This window comes from Camelina sativa, chromosome 14, assembly GCF_030686135.1.
Source record: "Camelina sativa cultivar CO46 ecotype springtype chromosome 14, ASM3068613v1".
Classification (NCBI taxonomy): domain Eukaryota; kingdom Viridiplantae; phylum Streptophyta; class Magnoliopsida; order Brassicales; family Brassicaceae; genus Camelina; species Camelina sativa.
In genome coordinates this window covers 7,298,556-7,320,797 of record NC_141893.1, presented here as the reverse complement: position 1 = coordinate 7,320,797, position 22,242 = coordinate 7,298,556, and the positions used below count along the sequence as shown (strand labels likewise).

General features: G+C 37.3%; 6 protein-coding genes and 2 long non-coding RNA genes across 14 annotated transcripts; 2 read left to right on the top strand and 6 right to left on the bottom strand.

Annotated features, from left to right (window-relative positions):
- The first annotated feature begins 2,209 nt into the window (after positions 1-2,209).
- Positions 2,210-4,159, top strand: LOC104740404 (interactor of constitutive active ROPs 1). 3 transcript variants are annotated; one of them, XM_010460979.2, is made up of 4 exons: positions 2,210-2,346; positions 2,521-2,575; positions 2,807-2,902; positions 3,002-4,159. In XM_010460979.2, exons 3-4 carry the CDS (start codon positions 2,889-2,891, stop codon positions 3,999-4,001), a joined length of 1,014 nt encoding a protein of 337 aa, XP_010459281.2. In that variant the 5' UTR covers positions 2,210-2,346; positions 2,521-2,575; positions 2,807-2,888; the 3' UTR covers positions 4,002-4,159. The 3 variants fall into 3 exon arrangements, with proteins under 3 accessions (XP_010459281.2, XP_010459283.2, XP_010459280.2); XM_010460981.2 differs by having other exon boundaries at positions 2,229-2,346; positions 2,555-2,575; XM_010460978.2 differs by lacking the exon at positions 2,210-2,346 and having other exon boundaries at positions 2,351-2,575.
- Positions 4,160-4,202: 43 nt separating this feature from the next.
- On the bottom strand, positions 4,203-6,778 carry LOC104740403 (uncharacterized). The gene is made up of 8 exons (XM_010460977.3): positions 6,254-6,778; positions 5,695-5,844; positions 5,457-5,591; positions 5,273-5,338; positions 5,011-5,061; positions 4,786-4,911; positions 4,613-4,676; positions 4,203-4,521 (listed from the first exon to the last, which is right to left on the bottom strand). Exons 1-8 carry the CDS (start codon positions 6,449-6,451, stop codon positions 4,334-4,336), a joined length of 978 nt encoding a protein of 325 aa, XP_010459279.2. The 5' UTR covers positions 6,452-6,778; the 3' UTR covers positions 4,203-4,333.
- Positions 6,779-6,942: 164 nt separating this feature from the next.
- On the bottom strand, positions 6,943-8,981 carry LOC104740402 (cationic amino acid transporter 8, vacuolar). The gene has a single exon (XM_010460975.3). It carries the CDS (start codon positions 8,923-8,925, stop codon positions 7,162-7,164), a length of 1,764 nt encoding a protein of 587 aa, XP_010459277.3. The 5' UTR covers positions 8,926-8,981; the 3' UTR covers positions 6,943-7,161.
- A 1,026-nt stretch (positions 8,982-10,007) lies between these two features.
- LOC104740401 (ubiquitin carboxyl-terminal hydrolase 15) lies at positions 10,008-15,309 on the top strand. Of its 5 annotated transcripts, none has more exons than XM_010460972.3 (15): positions 10,008-10,321; positions 10,909-11,523; positions 11,616-12,021; positions 12,135-12,306; positions 12,399-12,497; positions 12,573-12,700; positions 12,790-12,878; positions 13,013-13,098; positions 13,189-13,351; positions 13,474-13,597; positions 13,684-13,841; positions 13,928-14,012; positions 14,112-14,324; positions 14,413-14,474; positions 14,557-15,309. In XM_010460972.3, the coding sequence occupies exons 2-15, from the start codon at positions 11,075-11,077 to the stop codon at positions 15,116-15,118; spliced, it is 2,796 nt and encodes a 931-aa protein (XP_010459274.1). In that variant the 5' UTR covers positions 10,008-10,321; positions 10,909-11,074; the 3' UTR covers positions 15,119-15,309. The 5 variants fall into 5 exon arrangements, with proteins under 5 accessions (XP_010459274.1, XP_010459276.1, XP_010459275.1 ...); XM_010460974.3 differs by having other exon boundaries at positions 10,013-10,321; positions 12,399-12,467; XM_010460973.3 differs by having other exon boundaries at positions 10,036-10,499.
- A 32-nt stretch (positions 15,310-15,341) lies between these two features.
- Positions 15,342-16,404, bottom strand: LOC104740399 (uncharacterized). The gene is made up of 2 exons (XM_010460971.3): positions 15,933-16,404; positions 15,342-15,847 (listed from the first exon to the last, which is right to left on the bottom strand). The coding sequence occupies exons 1-2, from the start codon at positions 16,205-16,207 to the stop codon at positions 15,418-15,420; spliced, it is 705 nt and encodes a 234-aa protein (XP_010459273.1). The 5' UTR covers positions 16,208-16,404; the 3' UTR covers positions 15,342-15,417.
- Positions 16,405-17,147: 743 nt separating this feature from the next.
- LOC104740398 (uncharacterized) lies at positions 17,148-18,211 on the bottom strand. Its single transcript, XM_010460970.3, has 2 exons — positions 17,741-18,211; positions 17,148-17,650 (listed from the first exon to the last, which is right to left on the bottom strand). Exons 1-2 carry the CDS (start codon positions 18,013-18,015, stop codon positions 17,221-17,223), a joined length of 705 nt encoding a protein of 234 aa, XP_010459272.1. The 5' UTR covers positions 18,016-18,211; the 3' UTR covers positions 17,148-17,220.
- Positions 18,212-18,256: 45 nt separating this feature from the next.
- LOC104740397 (uncharacterized) lies at positions 18,257-18,748 on the bottom strand. Its single transcript, XR_760183.3, has 2 exons — positions 18,611-18,748; positions 18,257-18,508 (listed from the first exon to the last, which is right to left on the bottom strand). It is a non-coding gene; the product is annotated as an uncharacterized LOC104740397 (long non-coding RNA).
- A 658-nt stretch (positions 18,749-19,406) lies between these two features.
- Positions 19,407-19,803, bottom strand: LOC147927918 (uncharacterized). Its single transcript, XR_015579593.1, has 2 exons — positions 19,670-19,803; positions 19,407-19,576 (listed from the first exon to the last, which is right to left on the bottom strand). It is a non-coding gene; the product is annotated as an uncharacterized LOC147927918 (long non-coding RNA).
- Between the last annotated feature and the right edge of the window lie 2,439 nt (positions 19,804-22,242).

The window sequence follows — 22,242 nt, the reverse complement described above, 5'->3', positions numbered from 1 at the left end:
AAATGTTGTTATATCTCATATGTGTTGTAAGAGTTTGATTCTATATTTTAATTTAGAAAGTATTATATATATATATATATATTTTACATTGTTCTATTTTTTAAATATTCATCTTCATTATCTAATTTGGATTACCATCTTATAGTAACATTCTCTCCTCCTCTCCTACCAATATCAAATGTTGTTATATCTCATATGTGTCGTAACTTGTAAGAGTTTGATTCTATACTTTAATTTAGAAAGTATTATATATATTTAACATTGTTTTCAATTTTTATTTTATTTATATAAAAATAAAATATTTCTTTTATATTTCTTGCCATTCTAATCTATTCATATTTATTTTTTAAATTTGCATAGTTAAATTTAAATTCACATATGTTGGTTTTAACAAAAAAATCAACTTTATTTGAGAATTAGATGTTGCTATTCATTTTTAAACGATCAATGTGTAACATAATATATATAAACATTTTGTCTTGCAATCACAAGTTCCATTTTTATTGCTTAACTCTATGGATAAACTATAATATATGTTGTCCTATTTGTAGGAACAACAACATACTTATTTAATATATTTATAAGAGCAGATGATTAATCGAAATAAACATTTCTCCAAAATTTAGAATTCAATCAGTGTGAGTGTACTTATTACTTTGAAAAACCTTTACATTGAAGTTCATAAAATCATATAAGAAAACTAAAATACTATGTCACTTCAAATTTGGAAGGAAACACTTGGTATTCCTTTTTAAAAAAGTCAAGACACATATAAAAATTTATTAATATTTAACTCACTTTGAAGGCATAAAAGGTCATTTAACTCAAAAATAACTTCTATCCAATAATTTCATACATTCCTCCCACAAATAAAAAATATATATATATATATATATATATATATATATATATATGTTCAAGATTATATTTAAATATTACAGAATTTTCTAGTTAGCTAAACTTATAGTCACATATATACAATATATATACATAAGAATTTATATTAATTATTAACACCATAATTCGACTCATTATTTGCTTAACTCAAAATTGGTTTCAAAGCCAACTAAAGAAAAACAGAAACGATCTTATTGATAATAGACCAAAACATGGGCATACAAACATAATCACTTACACATAAGATAATTATTTTTAAAAAATAACTTATTATTGCAACATCAACGTATGAAGGGTTTACATAAGCAGTTAATCAGAAAATCTAAAATACAATAAATGTATTGGGAACAATATCAGTCAATGATAAGATTGGATCTTCAAAAGCAAGAAACAACATCCTAATAATTCATAAAAAATAAACACCACAATTGTACACATCTAAACGAAATGGTATAAACATATAGTGTATAAATACAAGTGACTGCAAAACCCATATATACCTAATTAAAACAAAATAATACAAAAAAAGAAAACGAAAAAAACTAAAAAACAAGAAAGTGTCAACTACACCACAATCCACGCAAAAATACTAAATAAAATTAAGAATAATTGTTTATTGATATGGACACCCATGCCATCAATATATGTAGTATATTTTTTTTGGACAACCTGCCATCAATATATATTAAACGGCTATTCAATGCTCGATATAAAATTACACTTTTTTTGTAGTCTCGTTTTTGGTTTTTTGTTTTCCTTAAGAAACATCAAATTGGTTTCTCGACGTGTTGGAGATGACAAAAAGAAACGTCGAAATTAGAGAAGGGTGTAATAGAAAAAAGGTTTGTAAAAAATTGGAATTTGTAGAAAACCGACAAAAGGAAACAAGAGTGTCAGAAATATGGACATGTAGGTGAAATACATGTGTGTGTGTATTTATGATAAACTATAATAATGTATGTCACATAAATCCACATTTATATATGCATAATTGTCTAGGCTAATTCCTGAACTTTATTTACATTCTCATCATTATAACTTACAGATCTTTTTAATTCTACTTCAATGATTTATTTCTTGTTCATTATCAGGCACACACAAAAAAAACTACAAAATTTATGTGATGCCATTAAATTTGAGAAATGACATTAAATAGATGGTTTGCAATTCAAAACAATAAAGAGGACTTATTATATACAAGATGTTATGTAAATTGTGTATATGTGGACGTTATTACAAGACATTAAAAAATGAATTACTTTTTTTGTCCCCTTCTTCTCTCTAACCAATGGTCCCTCAATTTTAAATCCTCACCACGCCCAATTTCACTCAGCTTTATTTCAAATCTTCAAAAAAAATTAACACTATTCATTTTTCTATCTCTCTCCCTCTCTCAAGGCTTCTTGGATAGTGAGAGTGTCTTCAAATAAAGCTGTCTGTTTCGAAAAGGTACATGCGTTACATTACAACAGCCATCTCTCTCTCTCTCTCTTTGTTTCTGCTCATTTTTGGGTATTCTTCTTCTGGTTTTATGTTGTTGTTGTTACTATTATTAACTCGCAATCAGCCAAAACGCAAATCCATCTTTTTCATATTCACTCTTTGACTATTTATTTCTAATAGATTCTCACTTTGTTGGATTTCAAATGCTAAGTAGGCCTCATCATCATCTTTCTAGGTGAGTTTAAATTCTTTTATTTTTCTATTTGCTTTGAAATTTCTTCTCTCATTTTGGGTGAAAGTTTGAAGATTACTGTTTTTTGTAAACATTCACGCGCGATTTTGACGGCGCGTGATTACAATCTTATCTCAGTTCTCCGGAATTTTCAGACATGGAGTGTTGATGATGGCTTTGGTAGTTGAAGTAATGAATGACATGTTTTTTTCTTTTTTCTCTTTTATGCTCCAGATTCTCTCATAAGCAATCCATAAAACCCTCGAGCTTCCAGCAACTGTAGTCTGTAGTGTTATATCCTCTGCAGAATATCATAATGCCAAGACCAAGGTAAAAGGTTTTCGACTATATATTTGTTGGAATTTTGATCTTTTGATTCAAGTAAATTGTGTGACTAAGATAAGTTCTTGCGGTGTTGTCTTTCTTTAGAGTTTCGGAGTTGTCTCAGAGGCAAGCTCCAAGGCTCAGGACATCCTCATCTACTTCTGTCTCCAATCATCCCAACCGTCTCATCACTACGGACCGGAGTTTTAAGCCTGGTGTTGTTGACCGTAGATCTCCTAGAAGCGCTGGACCTCACAGTGATCCTCTTCGACAGAAGAAACTTGGGGGCCGAATATCTGATCTAGAGTCGCAGTTAGGACAAGCGCAAGAGGAACTAAGATTGCTCAAGGAGCAGTTGGCTAATGCTGAAGCTGTCAAGAAACAAGCTCAAGATGAGCTTCATATCAAGTCAAAGAAACCAAACACGTTGGCTCGGGTGGAGGGATCTGCATCTGATGAGGCCGCTGAGACGATCGATAGAGACGAAATCCCGGGTGATGCACAGAAAGAGACTGATGTGTTTGAGGTTCCTGTTGAGAAGATTGCGGTAGAGGAAGTAGAACCGAGAAGCGGAAATGAAGAAGCTGAGAAGTTGGTTGCAAAGGAAGATGAGATCAAGATGTTGAAAGCTAGACTCTATGATATGGAGAAAGAACATGAATCACTAGGCAAAGAAAACGACAGCTTGAAGAGTCAATTAAGCGATTCAGCTTCAAAGATGTCTAATGTGAAAGCACATGAAGATGATATGGCTTCAAAGGTGACTCGGATTGGGGAAGAGTTAGAAGAAAGCAGAGCAAAGACGGCTCACCTGAAGGAGAAGCTCGTGTTCATGGAAGAAGAAAAAGACGCATTAGAGGCTGAGATGAAGAAGCTTAGAGTTCAAACTGAGCAATGGAGGAAAGCCGCGGATGCTGCAGCTGCCGTTCTTTCTGGATCAACTGAGAAGTGTTTTGCAGGTGGGCTGTTTGACACGACATCTGCTGGGTTTATTGAACCGCCAGGAATGGTAGATGATTCTGATGATGGATCGGGAAGTGGAAAGAGGAAGAGTTCTGGGATGAAGATGTTTGGTGAGTTGTGGAGGAAGAAAGGGCAGAAGTGAGATGCATCTGGTGTGGAGTGTGATTCAAGAAATGGTGTGCTCACCATTTCTGTTTTTTTTATTAGGATGCATGTTGCTGAACTTATCTGGAGATTTTTGTAAGTTGGTCGGCTTCACCAGAAGCTAACCTAACTATCAATCCAAATCAATTGCCGATTCTCTTGCTTCTTACCTGCAAACACAATTTCATGAACAGCAATATGCATCGTAATATAACTTCAAATTTACTGAAAGATCTCATATATGAACAGTACAAGGATGGGCTCCAATTCTCCGATTCTAAAACAGTGATAAATCTGTGAAAGTGCTAATTCTGTTTAGAACAAAAACAATTAATCCTCGTCTTCATCGCTACCATAGTTTTGGAATAGAGACACTAAACTGGCGTTAGCCACACCATCGCTCTTCTTCTCCTCTGGTTTTGCAGAAGTTGGTTGGGATTCCTTCTTGATGACTTTTATGTGAACGGATTTGAACGGTTGTTTACTGGTAGCTTGTTTCTTAGGCTCCTTTGGTTTATCTGATTGCAAAAGGATTACCATTAAAAATTATTCAAGTGACAAAATAAAATCAAAGTCGTAAACTTCAAAAAAGATAGATAGATAACCTACCTGCAGAAGAACTAGTCAAAATATCTGTGGGGTTGCTTGGACTATCCTCTGATGCCTTTCTCTTCTGCATTCAAATTAAAAGAATTAACAGTTAGTCGTGATTCAAAAACAAAATCGACACATTGTGATAGAACGAGGCAGATCTGAAAGAAATATGTTTTTATGGCGGATACCTTTGAAAGATCTGAAGATGATCCTTTCTTCTCCTTATTATGGCTGGGATAATCAAAGCTCTCATCATCATAATCATCATCATCAAAGTCGTCATCTGCAATCCTCCTAATAACTTCTTTCTGTTTCTGCATTTCAGATGAAAATAGGGGATATGAACAAAGTTTAGCAAAGCTTAGTATCATGTGGAGAACCAACATTTACACAAGAATGATATGAAAACTTACACCAAATATAGACTTTATAACTGCTTCATCTTCTTCTTCTATTCGTTTTACCTGTCAAAAGAAACACAAATTATTGCCTCAGTCAGCAATAGAACTTAACATATCAATAATCAAGACGACTTTTATCAGAGAGAGGTACACTATGAGATGTGCAAAGAGCAATAAGATGACTCGCTTATTAAGAACAAGGTTTGAAATTTCTGTTTCTTATTAACTAAAAAACAGTATGTGTATTAACAAGCAAAGAGCGAAAGGAACATACCTTCTCGGCACCTGTTCTTTGCAAGGCCTCCAGCATTGCATCTACGCTGACATGAGCATGTCTAGTCTGCAAAAAGAAAAATAAAAAGTAAATCAGTACAAAAAAACTTATCCGGCAGTGTAACCAAAGTATGACGAATCAGATCTTTAGGGTTGGACACTGTGATAAAAAAAGGAGAAGATACCTTCATTGATTTCATTTCATCAAGTGCAGCTATAATGTCCATTTCTCTTTTAGAGTCCAAAGTTCTGTTCTCCAAGGACTTCATCGCATCCCCCATCTCCTCAGCATCTCTTTTCTGTTTATCCTTATCAACCTCCTACACAGAAAAAACCAAAGTAAATTAGTATACTAGAAAGGTGTGCTTCAATACCATTCAAGAACAACATAATCCTCAAAAGCTAAATGTCTGAAGTCCTTACCTCATCTTCTGCACGCCAGGGTTCATAATTACGAGATGCCCCAGATTCGACAATGTAATCAGAATTCTGTGGATCCGTCTTCATTGTCAGCTCTGCAGAACACTTGGTGCACTTGAAGTAGAATCTAAATATTTGAATCCCAAGATACGTCTGCATATCAGCAAAAAAAAAAAAAAAACCTTTCATTAGAATAAGCCACGAATAACTATTCAAGTAGTTCGAACTAGATTATGGTAAAGGCAAAATTCCTTGCTCAGAAGCGAAATTAGTAATATCAAGAGGTAATGGTACTCAGTTATAACAGGACGTAGAAACTAGCTTCTCTACCACCAGCCCAAACAACAGCTCAATTTCTCGAAACCCTAAAACCCCACAAATCTGAAATCGTTTTCAAGATAAGTCTCAAATGAACGAACTGACGACAGTAATCTCGATATTCTTCACTGAAACCCAAAAAACAGAAAATAGATGACATTCCTAAGCATTCGTATCAACACTTTCCATACCAATTGCACAGAACGGAGATCAAACAAAAAAAAAATCGAATCGATTCAATTACCTCGCCAATGACGTCTTCTTTACGGGAATTGAACTTGGTTCCCTTGTAGATATAGTTTCCGCAGGTACCGCATCGGACACTCATTGGAAGCATCATACGAACCTTGATCTGCTGATTCTTCGGTCGCCGGAGCCTGGGAAGCTTCGAAGGATCGAAGTCCGGCGGATAATACTTATTAAGCACCTTCCGTTCTCCCATGTCGCCTCTTTCTTCTTCCTCCTCCTTCTGAGCAAAATCACAGGAAAAAGGAAATTTCGCGTTATTATTTCACGCTTCGTTTCTTCTATCCCGGCTTCTCCTTTGATATAAAGTCCGTCTGATGCAACCGCTACTACAAATCGGGTTAAAAATCGGGTCATGGGCTTTGGGCCTAGGTTATCTTATCGGGCTGTTTTAAATGTTCGGCTTAATTAACCGGGTCGATCCCAGTTACCGCCTTACCGGGATATGTGTCCGGGTTACCGGTAGCTCGGATCATAATGATATTTTTCTCTTTACCATCAAATGGTATGGTGTGATAATGATATGGCTGGCATATGATGATAAGTTTTTATCATGATTCGTTAGAAACTGTGATCTTAATAATTGAGGAACTCTATTTCGAACAGGAAGGGACAGATAAAATAAAATCTATATATAGGAATACGAGTAGTGCTTAACTATATAATCACAAAGTAGCTAAATAAAGCTGTGAGAACAGGTTGTTCAATTCCAAGATAGATGATACAAATACAAGTATACAACACACAGTACAACAAGCTTTTTTTCAATATGTAATGAAAATAATGGATGTGGAAAGATTAATTTTATTGTACATTTGATACATGAGTATTGAAGTTACATAAGAAAAAACATGGAAATTTATACAATTTACCAACCATACTGAAGTGTTGTGATCGATTCTTTTATCATCTCTCTCCCTCAAACTTTGCTTGCTCCGGTGGCTGATGAGCTACATCATAAGTTGCATGAAGACCAACGAACAGATAGTACACAAGCATCACCATGGTACAGATAATGAATCTCAAGAATGCTACATATCCGAGTGATCCGATAAGGAAAAGATTCATGGCGATTGAAAACGATGGCAGCCATGGAACAAGCGGGACTCCCCAAACCTTAGGAACACGGGATTTTGGTAGCAATGCCAATCCCAAAGTGCCTATGAACCAAATAACTCCGATTACTGCATAAGCGATCCAACCTCTAACGCCTGCGTTCCAAAGCGCTGATACTCCGATGGAAGAAGCAATGATTACAAACAGAAAACCAGTAAACTTTAACAAACGGGTCTTAGGAGTTACATCTTTCACGTAGTAACGTCTCACGAGCAATGCTACTGCCACAAGCATGAAAATGAAGAGGGTAGCAAAGGAGAAAACACTTGATAGAACATCTAAGCTGGTGAAAAAGGAGATTATTGCGCTGAGTATAGTTACAAGGAGAGTAGCATTGATAGGGGTTCCTGTTTTGGGATGAACCAAAGCAAACCATGGAGGAATCATATGAGACCGAGCAATCTGAGTGGTGTACCGAGCTTGACCTAGAGATCCAACAAGCAGGCTTGTGGTCATACCCTTTAAAGCGCATATACCAACCAAGTACTTAGCCCATTTCATCCCAATCTGAGAAAAAGCAACAGAATAAGCTGCATTCACATCAATTTCAGTGTACTTCACCATCATAGTCAACGCCAAAGCCATCAAACAATAAACCACAGTGATCATAGACATCGAGCCAACCAAACCAATAGGTATATCTCTCGAAGGTTTCTCGGTTTCCTCAGCCATGTTCGCCACCATATCAAACCCAGTGTATGACCAGTACACAACGGCAGCTGATTGAACCACACCTTTGGCTCCGTAAGGGAAAAACGGAACCAAATTGGAGCTTTTAGAATGAGTAAACCCCACAACGACGATAAACACAATAACACAAACAGTGACAATGGAAGTAATCAAATTCAACCAAGAAGTCCTCTTTGTTCCACTCATGGCAATACCATTAGCAACTAAAAGCACAGCAACAGCAACCGGATCAAGAAGATCAAACCCTTTAGCAAAGGAATCGACTTTAATCCGGAAATAATCAGAATCATTCTTGACCAAACTAGCTAGATACGAAGACCATGACCTCCCTAATCCAGCAGCACCAACAATAGCCTCAAGCAGAATATTCCCAGCAGCAATAAACGCAATAAAATCCCCTAATTCAACCCTGAGATAAGAGAAAGAGCCTCCAGCGACAGGAATCTCAACTCCAAACTCAGCATAACAGAGAACTGATAGCAAAGCAGAGACACCAGAGATAGCGTAAGAGAGAACAACGGCAGGACCCGCTCCAGTCCGAGCCTCCTGACCCGTGATGACGAACACACCAGAGCCGACAACAGAACCAAAGCTAAGCCATAGAAGGTCCCACCAAGTGAGACAACGACGCATAGGGTTCTCGCTTTCCCGGCGCGCTGCATCGATCTCGTAGGCGTCGGAAGAACGAGAGAGTAGACGATCGGCGAGGCGGGGACAAGTGGCGGAGAGAGCTGACTTGTATGAAGAGAAGCTCTGGAACGAGAATTCCGGGAAAAAAGCTTGCTTTCTCCATCTCCAGTAGCTCCTCCTCCGTTGACTTAAGTCATCGGATCCCGACTCAGGCTGCTGCTGGTGAGCTTCCATTGAAGCAGGAGGAGGATCGTAATTCGTCTTCTCTAAAAATAGTGGAAAAGATTGATAATATAAAAAACTAAAGCGTCTTTAATTTAATTACAAAACAGTTAAAGGATTAAAATTGTAAATAGTCAAATAATTGTAGTTAAAATTCGTGCAGAGTTCACTGAAACTAAAAAGGGTCGTGACAGTACTACAACCCTAAAACATGGGACCCACACTTAGGTTCTGCCTTAAAAAAATTGAAATAGAAAATAATAATTCCGACGGTCAGGATTGGAAGATGTAAGACTCTCATCTCTCTCACCTTTTGAGATGAATCGTACAAAGAGTGGGACCCATGTTGTTCTGACAAGTTTTGATCAAATGGCTAAACGCCACGTGACGAAATGCCTATTACGAGATCATGCCACGTTCGTGGATGTGAGCGAGCTTGACTGATTTCTTTCATCAACTTGCTAGTTTGCTACTAGTATAAATAAAAAAAAATTTAAACTGAATATTTCTTTTTAAAACTGAATATTTCGCTTTTGAATTGACAATAACAGTTTTTGTTATTACTTTTCTGATGTAGTAGAATAGTAGTATACAATTGCTTTTCGATTATTATTTTTGCTGATATTCTACGTGACGTTTTAACTATATGAGAAAAGTAAAGATTAATTATTAGCAGATTCATTATTACTTACCACCGGATATAGTTGTAGTAGATTTTGTCACAACAGCCATTTTCATACTTAAAAAAAAAAAAAAAAACTTACATGTTACCTGTCAAAAAGGTTCTTAAGGATTAAGGTGGTGAAACATACTAGTAAACCTAATGTGACATGTATTTTAGGACAATGATAGACTTATTTTATAGCAATTAGTTCTTCTTAATAGAAAAAAAATCACCAACACTAAAATAAACCATAAATTTGCTTTAAAACATAATTACAGGTGAGAAAACATAGTATTCCGGAATTTATTAATTAATTTGGCTACCTATATTTTTGGTTATTAACCAAATTAGCCCTATATTAAATTATAGTAATAATTGTCTATTTTCCTTTTTTGCAATTTGGTTAATTTTTTTAATTTATTTTGGTTTTAACAGCATCCTGAAGGACCGAGAGCGACAGAGTATATGCGAAGAGTGTGAAAACGAAGAGCATAAACAACACGGGACGAAGAGAGAGAGAGAGAGAGAGAGAGAGAGAGAGTGTGTTTTAGTCTTTAGAAAGAGAAAGATAGAGAGAGAGAGAGACAAAGAGACTGTTTGTGTCTTCTTACCCATTCGAGGAATCAAAGCATCTTTTTTCGAGCTCAAGAAGACGAGAGGCTAAAAGATAAGGGAAGGGGCTGAAAAATTAGGGTTTTTTTTTTTCCTTTATCTTTCTTCTTTGCATTCAGCTCGCTAAATAAGGTATGCCCTCAAAATTTCTTATTAAAGCTTCAATCTTTCCTTTTTCGTCGGACTTGTGTCTTTAGTCCTTGTCAAATTTGTTCTTGAGCTGCTACTCTGTAATAAGGGGGTTTTGTGGGTACTGGAATCCTAGATTCGAGAGAGCAGTGGAGGCTTTCACTAACCTCAGATTTTTATGGTTAGTGAAGTTCTTAGGAATAAATTCATTGAGCTGCTTGGTTGGATAATGTGCTTGGTTCTGTATGGATTTGGGGTTATTTAGTTGGATCGCGAGTGTTTCGCGCTAGTTTTTCGGGAAAAGGGTTTCTTTTGTGTTTGTTTGTCTGAAAAATTTGGGATTTTTCTGACTCATCTCCGACTACTTTGCTTTGAATCGGGGGTTCTTCAGTGAGATGCTTTTCTCAGTTTTGGGGGTTTGTTCGATTCTAGGGATTAGAGGTAATGAACGGGGACTAGATTCAATTTGGCTTACTGCTCTAGTTCTGTTGATTGTGTACATCCGATTTGTTACCTGTTTCTTATATGATGGAATATTGTGAGTTGAAAAATTATACTAATTCTATTGGTGTTTTTTATTTTTATTGCAGTGTTATCTATCTTCCGAGTAATCAAGTAGCTTGACAACCTAAACCTGGAAATAGATCTTGGTGCATCTCAGGAGTGTGATTTGTAGGCATTATGGTTATCTGAATATATGTAGTTTGTAGGGACTCTCAGGGGCTGTGATCGGGTCATGAATGCGTGTCTGAGGACATGCTTGAACCAAGGGGAGCGGACATACCAATATTGTTCCTGGTTTTGGTTGTACTTCCTGTTGTAGCTTACATATTATTAGGAAAATGGAGTGATATTTCTGTTAAAAGAGGAAGGGCTAACTTGCTGGCTCAGATGGCAGCTGAAGAAGCTTTTAGAGCTGAGACCATGATTAATGCGAGTAGTGATGGTAGATATGAGGCTGTAGCTACTGATATTAGGGCTCCAAGATCTAAGACCAAGACTGTTTCTGCTTCTAGTGGTACTGTAAGAGCCGAGTTTGTGGCTGGTGTGAGTGGGACTGTAGCAGAGCAGAGATCTGATTCCGTGGCTGCTACATGTGGAGTCCCAGCTGTGGCTCCTCTCAACAATAATGAGTTACATGTATGTGCAAAATGTTTTGGTCCTGCTAAGACACGTTGCTCAAGATGCAAATCTGTTAGATATTGGTAAGTTTCCACATTATTCTTACTTCAGATATGTTTCTTTCTATTTCTTTGATCTTTCTACACATAATTGTCTTGAATTTTGATGCTTGTAGCTCTGGGAAGTGCCAAATAATTCACTGGAGGTTAGCTCATAAAGATGAATGTGTCCCTGTTGAGGCTTGCTCTTCTTCATCTGAGAGGGTTTCCTTTGAGAAAGATGTTTTGTATGACCATGGCATGGATTCTACAATGTATAGTAACAATACTACCCAGGCAGCAAAGGGAAAGACTTCAAAACGCTCTGTAGATTTTGTTAGCTCTGGTATCTCTCAGATAGATATTACGCCACAAGTCAACACGCAAGGGAGAAAAAGTGTAGGAAAACAAAATTCTTCCAAATCCAACCGAGAATCATCTAGAAGAGACAGTGCTACTTTGTTTGATTCTTCTGAAGAAGTTTCTCGAGGTGAAGCTGCTTGTGCTGGTGGCGATAACACGAAGGGTCACACTAAACATAAGGTAAGCAGTTCATGAACTATTTATCTCCCTGTATTAAATAACAGAAGCAAAACTGTTTCTTACTAAAAACTCAACACTGTGCTTGAATTTAGACCTGGTGATTTTGCTTGCAGTCGAGAAGCAACAGCTATGCTGCGGAAACAAATCCTAGAAGGCATTCTGTTGACAGCTATGGTGTGCAAATGAAAGGACAGCCTTTTCTAAGTGGTATGCAGGAAAGTCATGTAAACAATTTGGGAGCAAGAAGCTCTTTTGGTTGCCCAAACGCACAAATTCCTGCAAACGGTGAGGCTAATACCTAAGCTGATAAAAGTTACTCTTGTATAGGTTTAGTCAGTTTGAGATTTGCATCTTCTAATGTGTGTTGAATTATATAGGGAACGAAACTGCTACATTGCCTAAAACAGGTGTCAACAAATCTGGAGAACAAGCATACACCGAGACAAGTAAGAAGGGGCAAGTTGCTGCAGTATCAAGTGTGTGTCTCTGATATTTTGCTTCGATATAAGAATTCTTTTACAGAGTGTCTCATGTTTGTATCTATAATCCAGAGACTATTAGGTCAAAGGATACTGACATCGCTGAAGAAAGCAATGGCATCTCCACAACGATGGGAATAATGAAGATGATGGGTTTAAGAAATTCTACAAAGCATGATGATCGACATAAGAACCTGAAAGTTAGTTCCCTGTTGATATTATCATCTTTGCTAATTCAATTTTATATCTTTAGTTTCCTACTTTTCTGAGTCAATAACTTATGTTTCAGATGCTTTTTCCATACGAGGAATTTCTTAAATTCTTTCAGTGTGAAGTGTTTGACTTGTCACCTAGGGGCCTTGTAAATTGTGGAAACAGGTATTATCTCATTTACTTCTTCACATTCTGTTTAACTGCAAAATTGATTGTCAAATGGATAAATATTCATTTTTGTATAAATTTCCTTATTGTTGTATATGCTTACTAAATTTACTATCATCTTTCTTCTCCAGTTGCTACGCAAACGCAGTCTTGCAGTCCTTGACATGTACAAAACCACTCGTTGCTTATTTGCTTCGACGGTCACATTCAAGATCATGTAATGCTTTTCCCAATTAATCTCGTAGCATAAATTGTTGCATATTTAGTATACTACGTCTGACAAAGCTATGATATTCTTTCCCAATAGGTTCTGGGAAAGATTGGTGCCTTATGTGTGAACTTGAGCAACATGTAATGATGCTTAGGGAATCTGGAGGTCCACTTTCTGCTAGCAGGATTCTCTCACACATGCGAAGTATAAATTGTCAGATTGGTGATGGGAGTCAAGAAGATGCGCATGAGTTCCTAAGGTTTTTCTTCGTGTCCTTTCAGATCTGAGTTTGTGGATCTTTTCTTCGGAATGTGATTAATATATAACACCGTTTATGCTGATTTCTCATGAAATTACCATATTTTGTTATTCTGGATGTAGGCTTTTGGTTGCCTCTATGCAGTCCATATGTTTGGAGAGGCTTGGAGGTGAGACCAAAGTGGATCCAAGACTGCAAGAAACAACCTTAGTTCAACATATGTTTGGTGGACGTCTCCGCTCAAAGGTGTTTAAATCTCCTAGCTCATAACTATCTCTACTTTGACTTAACACATTCTCATTGTTTCTGCTGCTGTCTACATTAAAAATCAGGTGAAATGCTTGAGGTGTGATCATGAATCAGAAAGATACGAGAATATAATGGATCTCACATTAGAGATATATGGTTGGGTAGAGTCTCTTCAAGACGCCCTGACTCAGTTTACTAGACCGGAAGATCTCGATGGAGAAAACATGTATCGATGCAGCAGGTTAGATCCAAAAACCAAATTGATTGGCCTTCTTTTTGTAGTATCGAAACTAAATTGTCATTTTGTGAAAATGCTTTGAAAAAAAGGTGTGCTGGATATGTTAGAGCAAGGAAAGAATTGAGCATTCATGAAGCACCAAATATTCTCACAATTGTTCTCAAGAGATTCCAGGTATCAATTACTTATAGATGTCTACAGTTTCTACTCTTCGGTTACACGGTGTAAAAAAAAAAAATCCTTAAGGTACTTGTAAATCTCTTGTGCATGCAGGAGGGAAAATATGGGAAAATAAACAAATGTATAACTTTTCCTGAAATGCTGGACATGATTCCTTTCATGACAAGAACCGGAGATGTTCCTCCGCTTTATATGCTTTACGCTGTCATAGTTCACTTGGATACTCTCAACGCATCTTTCTCGGGTCATTACATTTCCTATGTCAAAGATTTGAGAGGGAACTGGTACAGAATCGATGATTCCGAGGTAGAGTATATTTTTCCTCCTCCTCTTCCTTAATGTGGCTAGCGAAACTGTTAACGAACTTGTGAAATTTTCTTTTAAAACTCTGCAGATTCACCGAGTACCAATGACTCAAGTTATGTCAGAAGGAGCTTATATGTTGTTCTACATGAGGTAAGAAAATACCGGTTTGCAACTTGTAATGGTTTTTCTCTTGTTTGCGGTCATGGAATCTGAATATACATTTTTTTTGCAGATCTTGTCCGCGTCCTCAAAAAGGAGAACACTACGGAAAAGCTCAGGTTCAGCATTTGCAACCAAGATACGAGATGAAGGAACAGAGGAAATCACCGGTGAACCGTTTCAAACAGAGAGCAGACCACAAGAACCCCGAATCATCATCAAGTGAATGGTCTCTCTTCACGAGCTCAGACGAAGCTTCTTTCACCACAGAATCAACCAGAGACTCTTTCAGCACCATAGACTACACAGATATTTGCCACGTTGGAGACTCTTCTTCTCCTTTTGCCATCTTCAACAACTTATACCACAACGTTGAGCCATCGCCGCACAATACTGTCGCTTGCAGAATGTTCTCAGGGACCAAACCAGAAACCCGGTATTTCGTCGAGGAACAAAAAAATCACAACAACACGGTCGTGCTGGGCTCATCATCATCACCATCACCATATCCAAGTCAATCAGCAGCAACGCATCCGTCCCAAGATTATTACGAGCAGGGTATGTATGTAAATTATGAGACTAACCCAGAATTTAACAATGGTCAGGATCAGGATCGAACTTACAGTTACTGGTAGTTAGTAGAAGAGACTAGAGAGGATTCTGTTTTTGAACCTCCCTGATTTTTAAATATGTTTAGAGAGATCTCTTTAGGGATACTTAACTCAAGTGCCCTGAGATTTTTTTGTTTGTCTTTAAATCATCTGTGTGTTTGGGTATCAAGGCAAAATGTTTAAATCTCATTTTATCAAATTCCCCTGTTTCTGTATCTCTGTATCTTCAAAATTTGAATCGGAAGAAAAAAAAAAAAAGGTTGACCCTTTACAACAGATCAACCTCTTATTTTATTGAAAAGGGTTAAAAACTAAACAGAGGCTTAAACGTCCATTTCAAACGGTAACCAAATCTCATTGACCCGACCGGTGAACTCGAAAGGTGAGTTATACTGAGCCACTGTGTAAGCTGAATCCGACCCGACACCACCTTCATTTTTGCTCTTCTCTATTGCATTAGCCCAAGCCGTACCTTTAAGGCTGGAGTCCAGCGCCGCCGCTTCTTGTCCGACGCTGTCATCCGAGACGAAACCACTGAATTGTCTGACCGCCACGTACCTAGGGGTCCATTTCTGGATATGAAGATTCTCAGCCGGAGCAGGATCAGGCTGGTTCTTTTTAGGAACGTAGAAAGACACAACGAAGGAAGATTTACAAAAGGGACCATCGCTTGGTAAGACTTGAGAGATGACCGGAGCAGTCATTTCTATCTTCTGATGATACTCATTCTTCCCCTGAATGTATGCGAACAATCTGAAATTCCCAAACAAATATTAAAAATTCAATCTTTATCCGAATTCTACAGGAAAAAAAATTAAGATTTGAGTTTTGCACTTACTGGAAGAAAGCAGTTCTTGTAGCAGCGACGAGAGAGATATCTTGAATCGGTTTAGTGGAAACCCAGACGGAGGTATTGTACCGGCGAATCTCGTATCCATTTCCGGAGTGAACGAGCTCGTAGCTTGGGCACTCGATTCGGTTACAAGACGGCGGGAACTTCCCGATTTGGGCATGTCCGGATTCGGATCCGGGACCTAGAAGTAGTAGGTCTGATCCACCGGAGAGGAGGCTGAGGAGGAATGAGAGCTTGAAGAAGCTTAAACCGGCTGCCATGGCGTAGAACTACTTTGTTTCTTCTTCGTTTTAAGCGGCCTTATAAATGGTAATATTTGTTACGTCTGAGAATGTGTGGTTCGTCTTCGGATAGGTTTTGTGTGTTAAAAAGTTTGGACCTTTTCTTAATTGTTTTGGTCTTGTTATATGTGTACGTCTATGAACCGTTTGTGTTCTGAGTTTTGTGATTGCCACGCGTTAAGACTTATGAGGGTTATATAAAAAACACTAGGATTAAATCATAACAAATGAAACTGCAGAGGGATCCTATAGCAAATTACAACAATGTGGTAAAAAAAAAAAATACTAAACCCCAATTAAAAATCTTCTTTTTTTGGGTAAAAACGTGGTAAACTAAAACCCAATAATAATCTTCTTTTTTTGGGTAAAAATATGGTAAACTAAAACCCAAGGCTATACACACCCCAATTTGGTACAATTTTGTCAAACCTTTACTTTATGCAAGAGTTTGAAGAATCATAATGTATTTCGAAGCATCATAGCTCAATCCTGTACTTCATAGATGCACTCTACAAATGTTTATACAGATTGCTTAACAAACTTGTGCACTGAACCCCCTACAAATGCCCAGCTCTTTGCAGCTGGACCTGGTGGTTCTCTGTGTTCAATATGATATCTGCCTTACTCATCTGAATCTCTTCTTTTTCCCCCAATTTTGTATTTTCTGCAAGTCATTGACATATTCTTACTTCATCTTGCCCTGTTTTAAAACGATTTGACTTGTGTGAACGATATGTCAACTCTGTTTTTTTATTATGCAGAGACTTGTCTTTAAAACTATACCTTTCGGAGTTTTCTCGAGCTGGGCAAAAGTTTTGATATCCAAATGGAGAAAGTTCAAAGCACCAGAGTTGACAACGGTTTTTAAAAGGGGAGTGTAGTTTTTAATGTTTGTTCATGACTTTCGAATTCATAGCTGTTTACAAAAATGTACTTTTATTACGTATTAACCTCTTATTTTATTGAAAAGGGTTGTTAAACTAAAGAGAGGCTTAAACGTCCATTTCAAACGGAAACCAAATCTCATTGACCCGACCGGTGAACTCGTAAGGTGAGTTATACTGAGCAACCGTGTAAGCTGAATCCGAGGCAACACCACCTTCTTTTTTGCTTTTCGCTATTGCATTAGCCCACGCCGTACCTTTGAGGCTGGAGTCCAGCGCCGCAGCTTCTTCTCCTAGGCCGTCATTGGATACGAAACCACCGAATTGTCTGACCGCCACGTACCTGGGGCTCCATTTCTGGATATGAAGATCCTCCGCCGGAGCAGGATCAGGCTGGTACTTTTTGGGAACGTAGAAAGACAAAACAAAGGAAGATTTAAAAAAGGGACCATCGCTTGGTAAGACTTGAGCTATGACCGGAGCGGTCATTTCGATCTTCTGGTGATACTCGTTCTTCCCCTGAATGTATGCGAACAATCTGAATCCCCAAAACAAAAACAAAAAAGTATTAAAAGACTCGATCTTTATCTAAGTAAAGCATTAAGATTGGAATTGTTTAGCAACTTACTGGAAGGAAGCAGAGATTGTAGCATCGACGAAAGAGAGATCTTGAATCGGTTTAGTGGAAACCCAGGCGGTGGTATTGTACCGGCGAATCTCGTATCCATTTCCTGAGTGAACCAGCTCGTAGCTCGGGCACTCGATTCGGTTACAAGACGGCGGGAACTTTCCGATTTGGGCAGGTCCGGATCCGGCTCCGGGACCTAGCAGTAGTAGGTCTGAACCACCAGAGAGGAGGCTGAGGAGGAATGAGAGCTTGAAGAAGCTTAAACCGGCTACCATGGCGGTTTTTTTTTGGGGGTATGGAGGAGCTACTTGTCTTGTTTCTTCTTTTTAAGCGGCCCTTATAATATAAGGAATGGTAACATTGGTTATAATTATGAATGTGTGGTTCATCTTCGGATAGGTTTCGTGTGTTTAACAAGTTTTGAGCTTCTATGAGTTCTATATCACTTTTGGTCTTTTTATATGTGTCTATGAGCCATTTGTCAACAGTTCTGAGTTTTGTAGTTGCCACGCGTTCTTAAGAGGGTTAACCAAAAAATACTAGGAGGATTATATCGTAATAAATGAAACTGCAAACTGCATAGGGATCCTTATAGCAAATTACAACAATATGGTCGAACACTAAAACCCAATAAACTGATTTTGTACCCTTATTTACGAATTGCCCTACTCAAGGAACTTTACTAAAAACTTCTCCCAAGTCATCTCTGCTTCTCTCTCTGCTACTATCTGTTGAAAAACCTGCCCAATCAAGTGTTGGACGAAATGCCTGAAAGGAAAGTTGTTTTCTTAGACGAGTACTGACCGACTTATCTTTGAGATCTTCATAAACTATCAGGTTTCTTAAAGGATTTCTCTTCTAATATCTAACCTTTTATGCATTTGAGTTCGAAGAATCAAAATGTATTTCGAAAGCATCATATATAGCTATACTTGATAGATGCACTGAACCCTCTACAAATCATCTTTATATCTTGATCTTCAAAGACTTGAAAACAAAGAAAACTACTGTTGTACCTTAAACACAAATACCTCATAGCAAGTAGTCAATGGAAACAAATACCTCTTAGCCTAAACCCAGAACCAACGACATCTTCTCCAACCGAGAACTGCCTTTATATTTATGAATGCCCTTGCACCATAGAGTACTATGGCTAACTTGCTGTTCCTTGTTATCGAGTCCTATAAACACTGTTGAGAATAGGCCTATTTTCTTCACCACCAACTGGATTCCAACATCAAAACCAAAAAAAAAAAAAGCGAAATCAGGAAATCAATCGTCAGAGTATAAATTTGTGGTTTTGGAAATTATTATTTTTATTTACTTACTTCAACACCATCAACTCGACATCTTTCGCCAACTAACATAGGATGAACAAGGACGAAATACTGAATCGACTGCTGGGCCAAACTCTGCGTGGGAAGTAGGGTTATGGCGAGAAAGGCCAAGGAAACATAGAAGATCTGGAGCTTGTATCCGCCTAGCTGTAGCACAATAGGGACAGAAGAAATGGCTAATGCAATCCAAACAACCAGGTGTGCTGTGATGGTCACACAACTGAGTATAGAATCTGTGTCTTGCATTGACAAGACAAGAGATCTTTCAAGTCTGAATGCATATAACTAGCATCACGAGAAAAAAAAGGAGTAAGTAAGAAGAAATTTCATGACATGATGATCACAGGAAAAGTTGCAAGATTTTTAGATTTATACCATCCAATGTTGGAGAGAGGAGCAGGTGATTGGGGTTTTGTCACCCTCTCCTTGTAGGATGTTAAAAGTCGCCAAAGCATCATATTCTGGAAGGAAGCGAGCTAAGTCCTCCAACTCAATGAAACTGTTAGAACAGTAGAAGTTGGAATCACGAGTCATATAAATTACATATATGTTATGGGAAAGAAACACATATAAGAAGAAGAGCTCAAATTACTCGGATCTAGGCTTGGCTACAGTGTTGGAAGAGATTCTTAGCAGCAATTATAGCCTCGGATTCAGTCTGTATCTTCAAACCGAAGCCACGTTTAACCATTTTCTTCATTTCCCAAGCAGAGCCTATCTCTGGTATGTCGATACAAGGACGGCCTGAGAGAGTTTCAGCGATAAACCAGAAGAAGACTAGCTCCTGGACCTTCTGGTGATAGTTGGTCATGTAGAAGTTTGATTTGATAAGCCTAAAGATGCAGGGAAAGATAAGCCACACACTGAAGAAGACCACAACGTTGACTGTTGTTTGAGATACCTCCATGATCGCTTTACAACAAAATGATACTTGGGATTTGGAAGCTAAGGAAGCGGAGGAGAGAAGCCGTATGTATGTCGATCCAATCAAAAGACACGCGCAAGTGTTGGAGATGATTTACAAGTGGGCTGTGATTAAATTGGGTGCAAAAGAAGAAAGCTTTATGCGAAAATATCTGAGATTTGTAGATACTTCTTCCTTTCTCTGAGAACTGTAGATCCGAAAAAGAAAAAAACAGACAGAAGCTTCTCTTACTATAAAGATATCAAGGCGAATATTATTTTTATTTTTATTTTTTTCTTTCACAAGTGAACTCTTTTATTAAAACATAGGCAAAGCATACGGAAAAGGGTCAATTTCAATCCGTACTATTTTAAAAGTGTAAATTTCAATCCGGACAACAGATTCATGTATTTTTCTACCTAAACCCTTACATAATTCAAATTTATTATCTGGACTTTGAATCATTACCCATATTCCTATATTCATTCAAACAGTGTTAGTCAGCTGTTAAATGTTTTGATCAATTTGACACGTAAGCGATAATGTGTTAAGGTCATTGGACTCAAAACCTTAAAACGACGTCGTTTGCAATTAAGATCTTTCCCCCAACTCAAAACACATCGTTTTAACCTATCATTGCAAACGACGTCGTTTGCAGTTAAGGTCTTTCCCCCAATTCAAAACACGTCGTTTTAACCTTTCATTACAAACAATGTCATTTTAAAGTTTCGAGTCCAACGACCTTGACACATCATCGCTTATGTGTCAAATTGATCAAAACATTTAACGGTCGACTAACGTTGTAGGAATATGGGTAATAATTCGAAATCTAGATAGTAAATTTGAATTATGTAAGGGTTCAGGTTAAAAAACATATAGATCTGTTGTCTGGGTAGGAATTTATACTTTTGAAATAGTACGGGTTTAAATTTACCTTTTTCATACATGGGATGGGATAAGGTTTTGTGTGTTAAAAAAATGTTGTTAGCTTTTTCTCATATTTTTGGTATTTGTTTATGTACGTCTAAGGGCCTAACTGGTTCAAACGTTACGGTTGCGGGAGATTGCGGAAGCGGGCGATTGCGGTTTCAAACGTTATTAAGCGTTTTGAACGACTGGTTTAGCGGTTTAAAATTGGTGCGTTTGCGGGAGGTTTACGACTGGTTGACCAGCGGGTGCAATAGCGGTTGGAACATAATAAATGTGATATATAATATATAAATGTTTAAAAACACAAAAATTTTAATTAAACTTGATTTATAATTTAAATTTATTAAAAAAATACTAAAATAATTATTCAAAAAACAAATAAATTTCATATTGAAATACTTATTCCTTTATGCATTTGGCTTTTCACCAAAAATTTAATCAGGTAATTTGATAAATGACAAAACATATGCTTTAGATCGTAGATCTTTTCTCTTTTCTCTTCGATCGTGGGTCAGTATTTGCATCGGTAGGAATGGTTAAGTGAGAGTTGAGAAGAGTCATTGGTGATTTGTTTTAATATTTTTCACAAATAATCTTATTTTTTAAAAATTTCTGATGAAATATTAGATTTATTTAGATTTTTTTGAACTTATGTGCGATGTGTCATTAAATTTACATCAAATTTTCCGGGTTATTGTTAATTAGAATAATATTTTTTTTCTAATTGTTTATTTTATAATGTCTGTAATCGTATCCGTACTTCATTTTCTCTCATCCTTAATGAGTAAAATGGTTAGATAGAAAATATAATACAAAAGAATTTCATTATCTTTGATTTCTTTTAAGTTTTTTATAAAATAAAAAATCCAACCGCAATTGCCCACAACCGCAAACGTTTGCGGGAAGCAACTTTTGGAATGCAGTGGTTTAAAACGGTTAGAAGCGATTAAAAGCGTTTTGTGTAATTGGTTCTAATCGCTAGCAACCGCTACCACCCACAAACGCAACGTTTGCGGGAGGTAGCGGGAGAACCAGTCAACACGGGGCACGGGTTAGACTTAAAAAGGAACCCGACACGGTCCGGTTGGGAAAGTTGCCCATCAATTGTTCGACGAAATGCCTGAAAGGAAAGTTGTTTTGGACGGTATATATATGTGTGTGTGTGTTTATGAGTTTTGAAGCGACGTTGTCACTTTTATCAGTTTTCTTTAAATGATTTAAATGATTTCTCTTCCAATATCTAACCTTTGTGCATCTGAGTTTGAAGAATCCAAATGTATTTCGAATGATCATGGCACAATCCTATACTTGATAAATGCACTCTACAAATG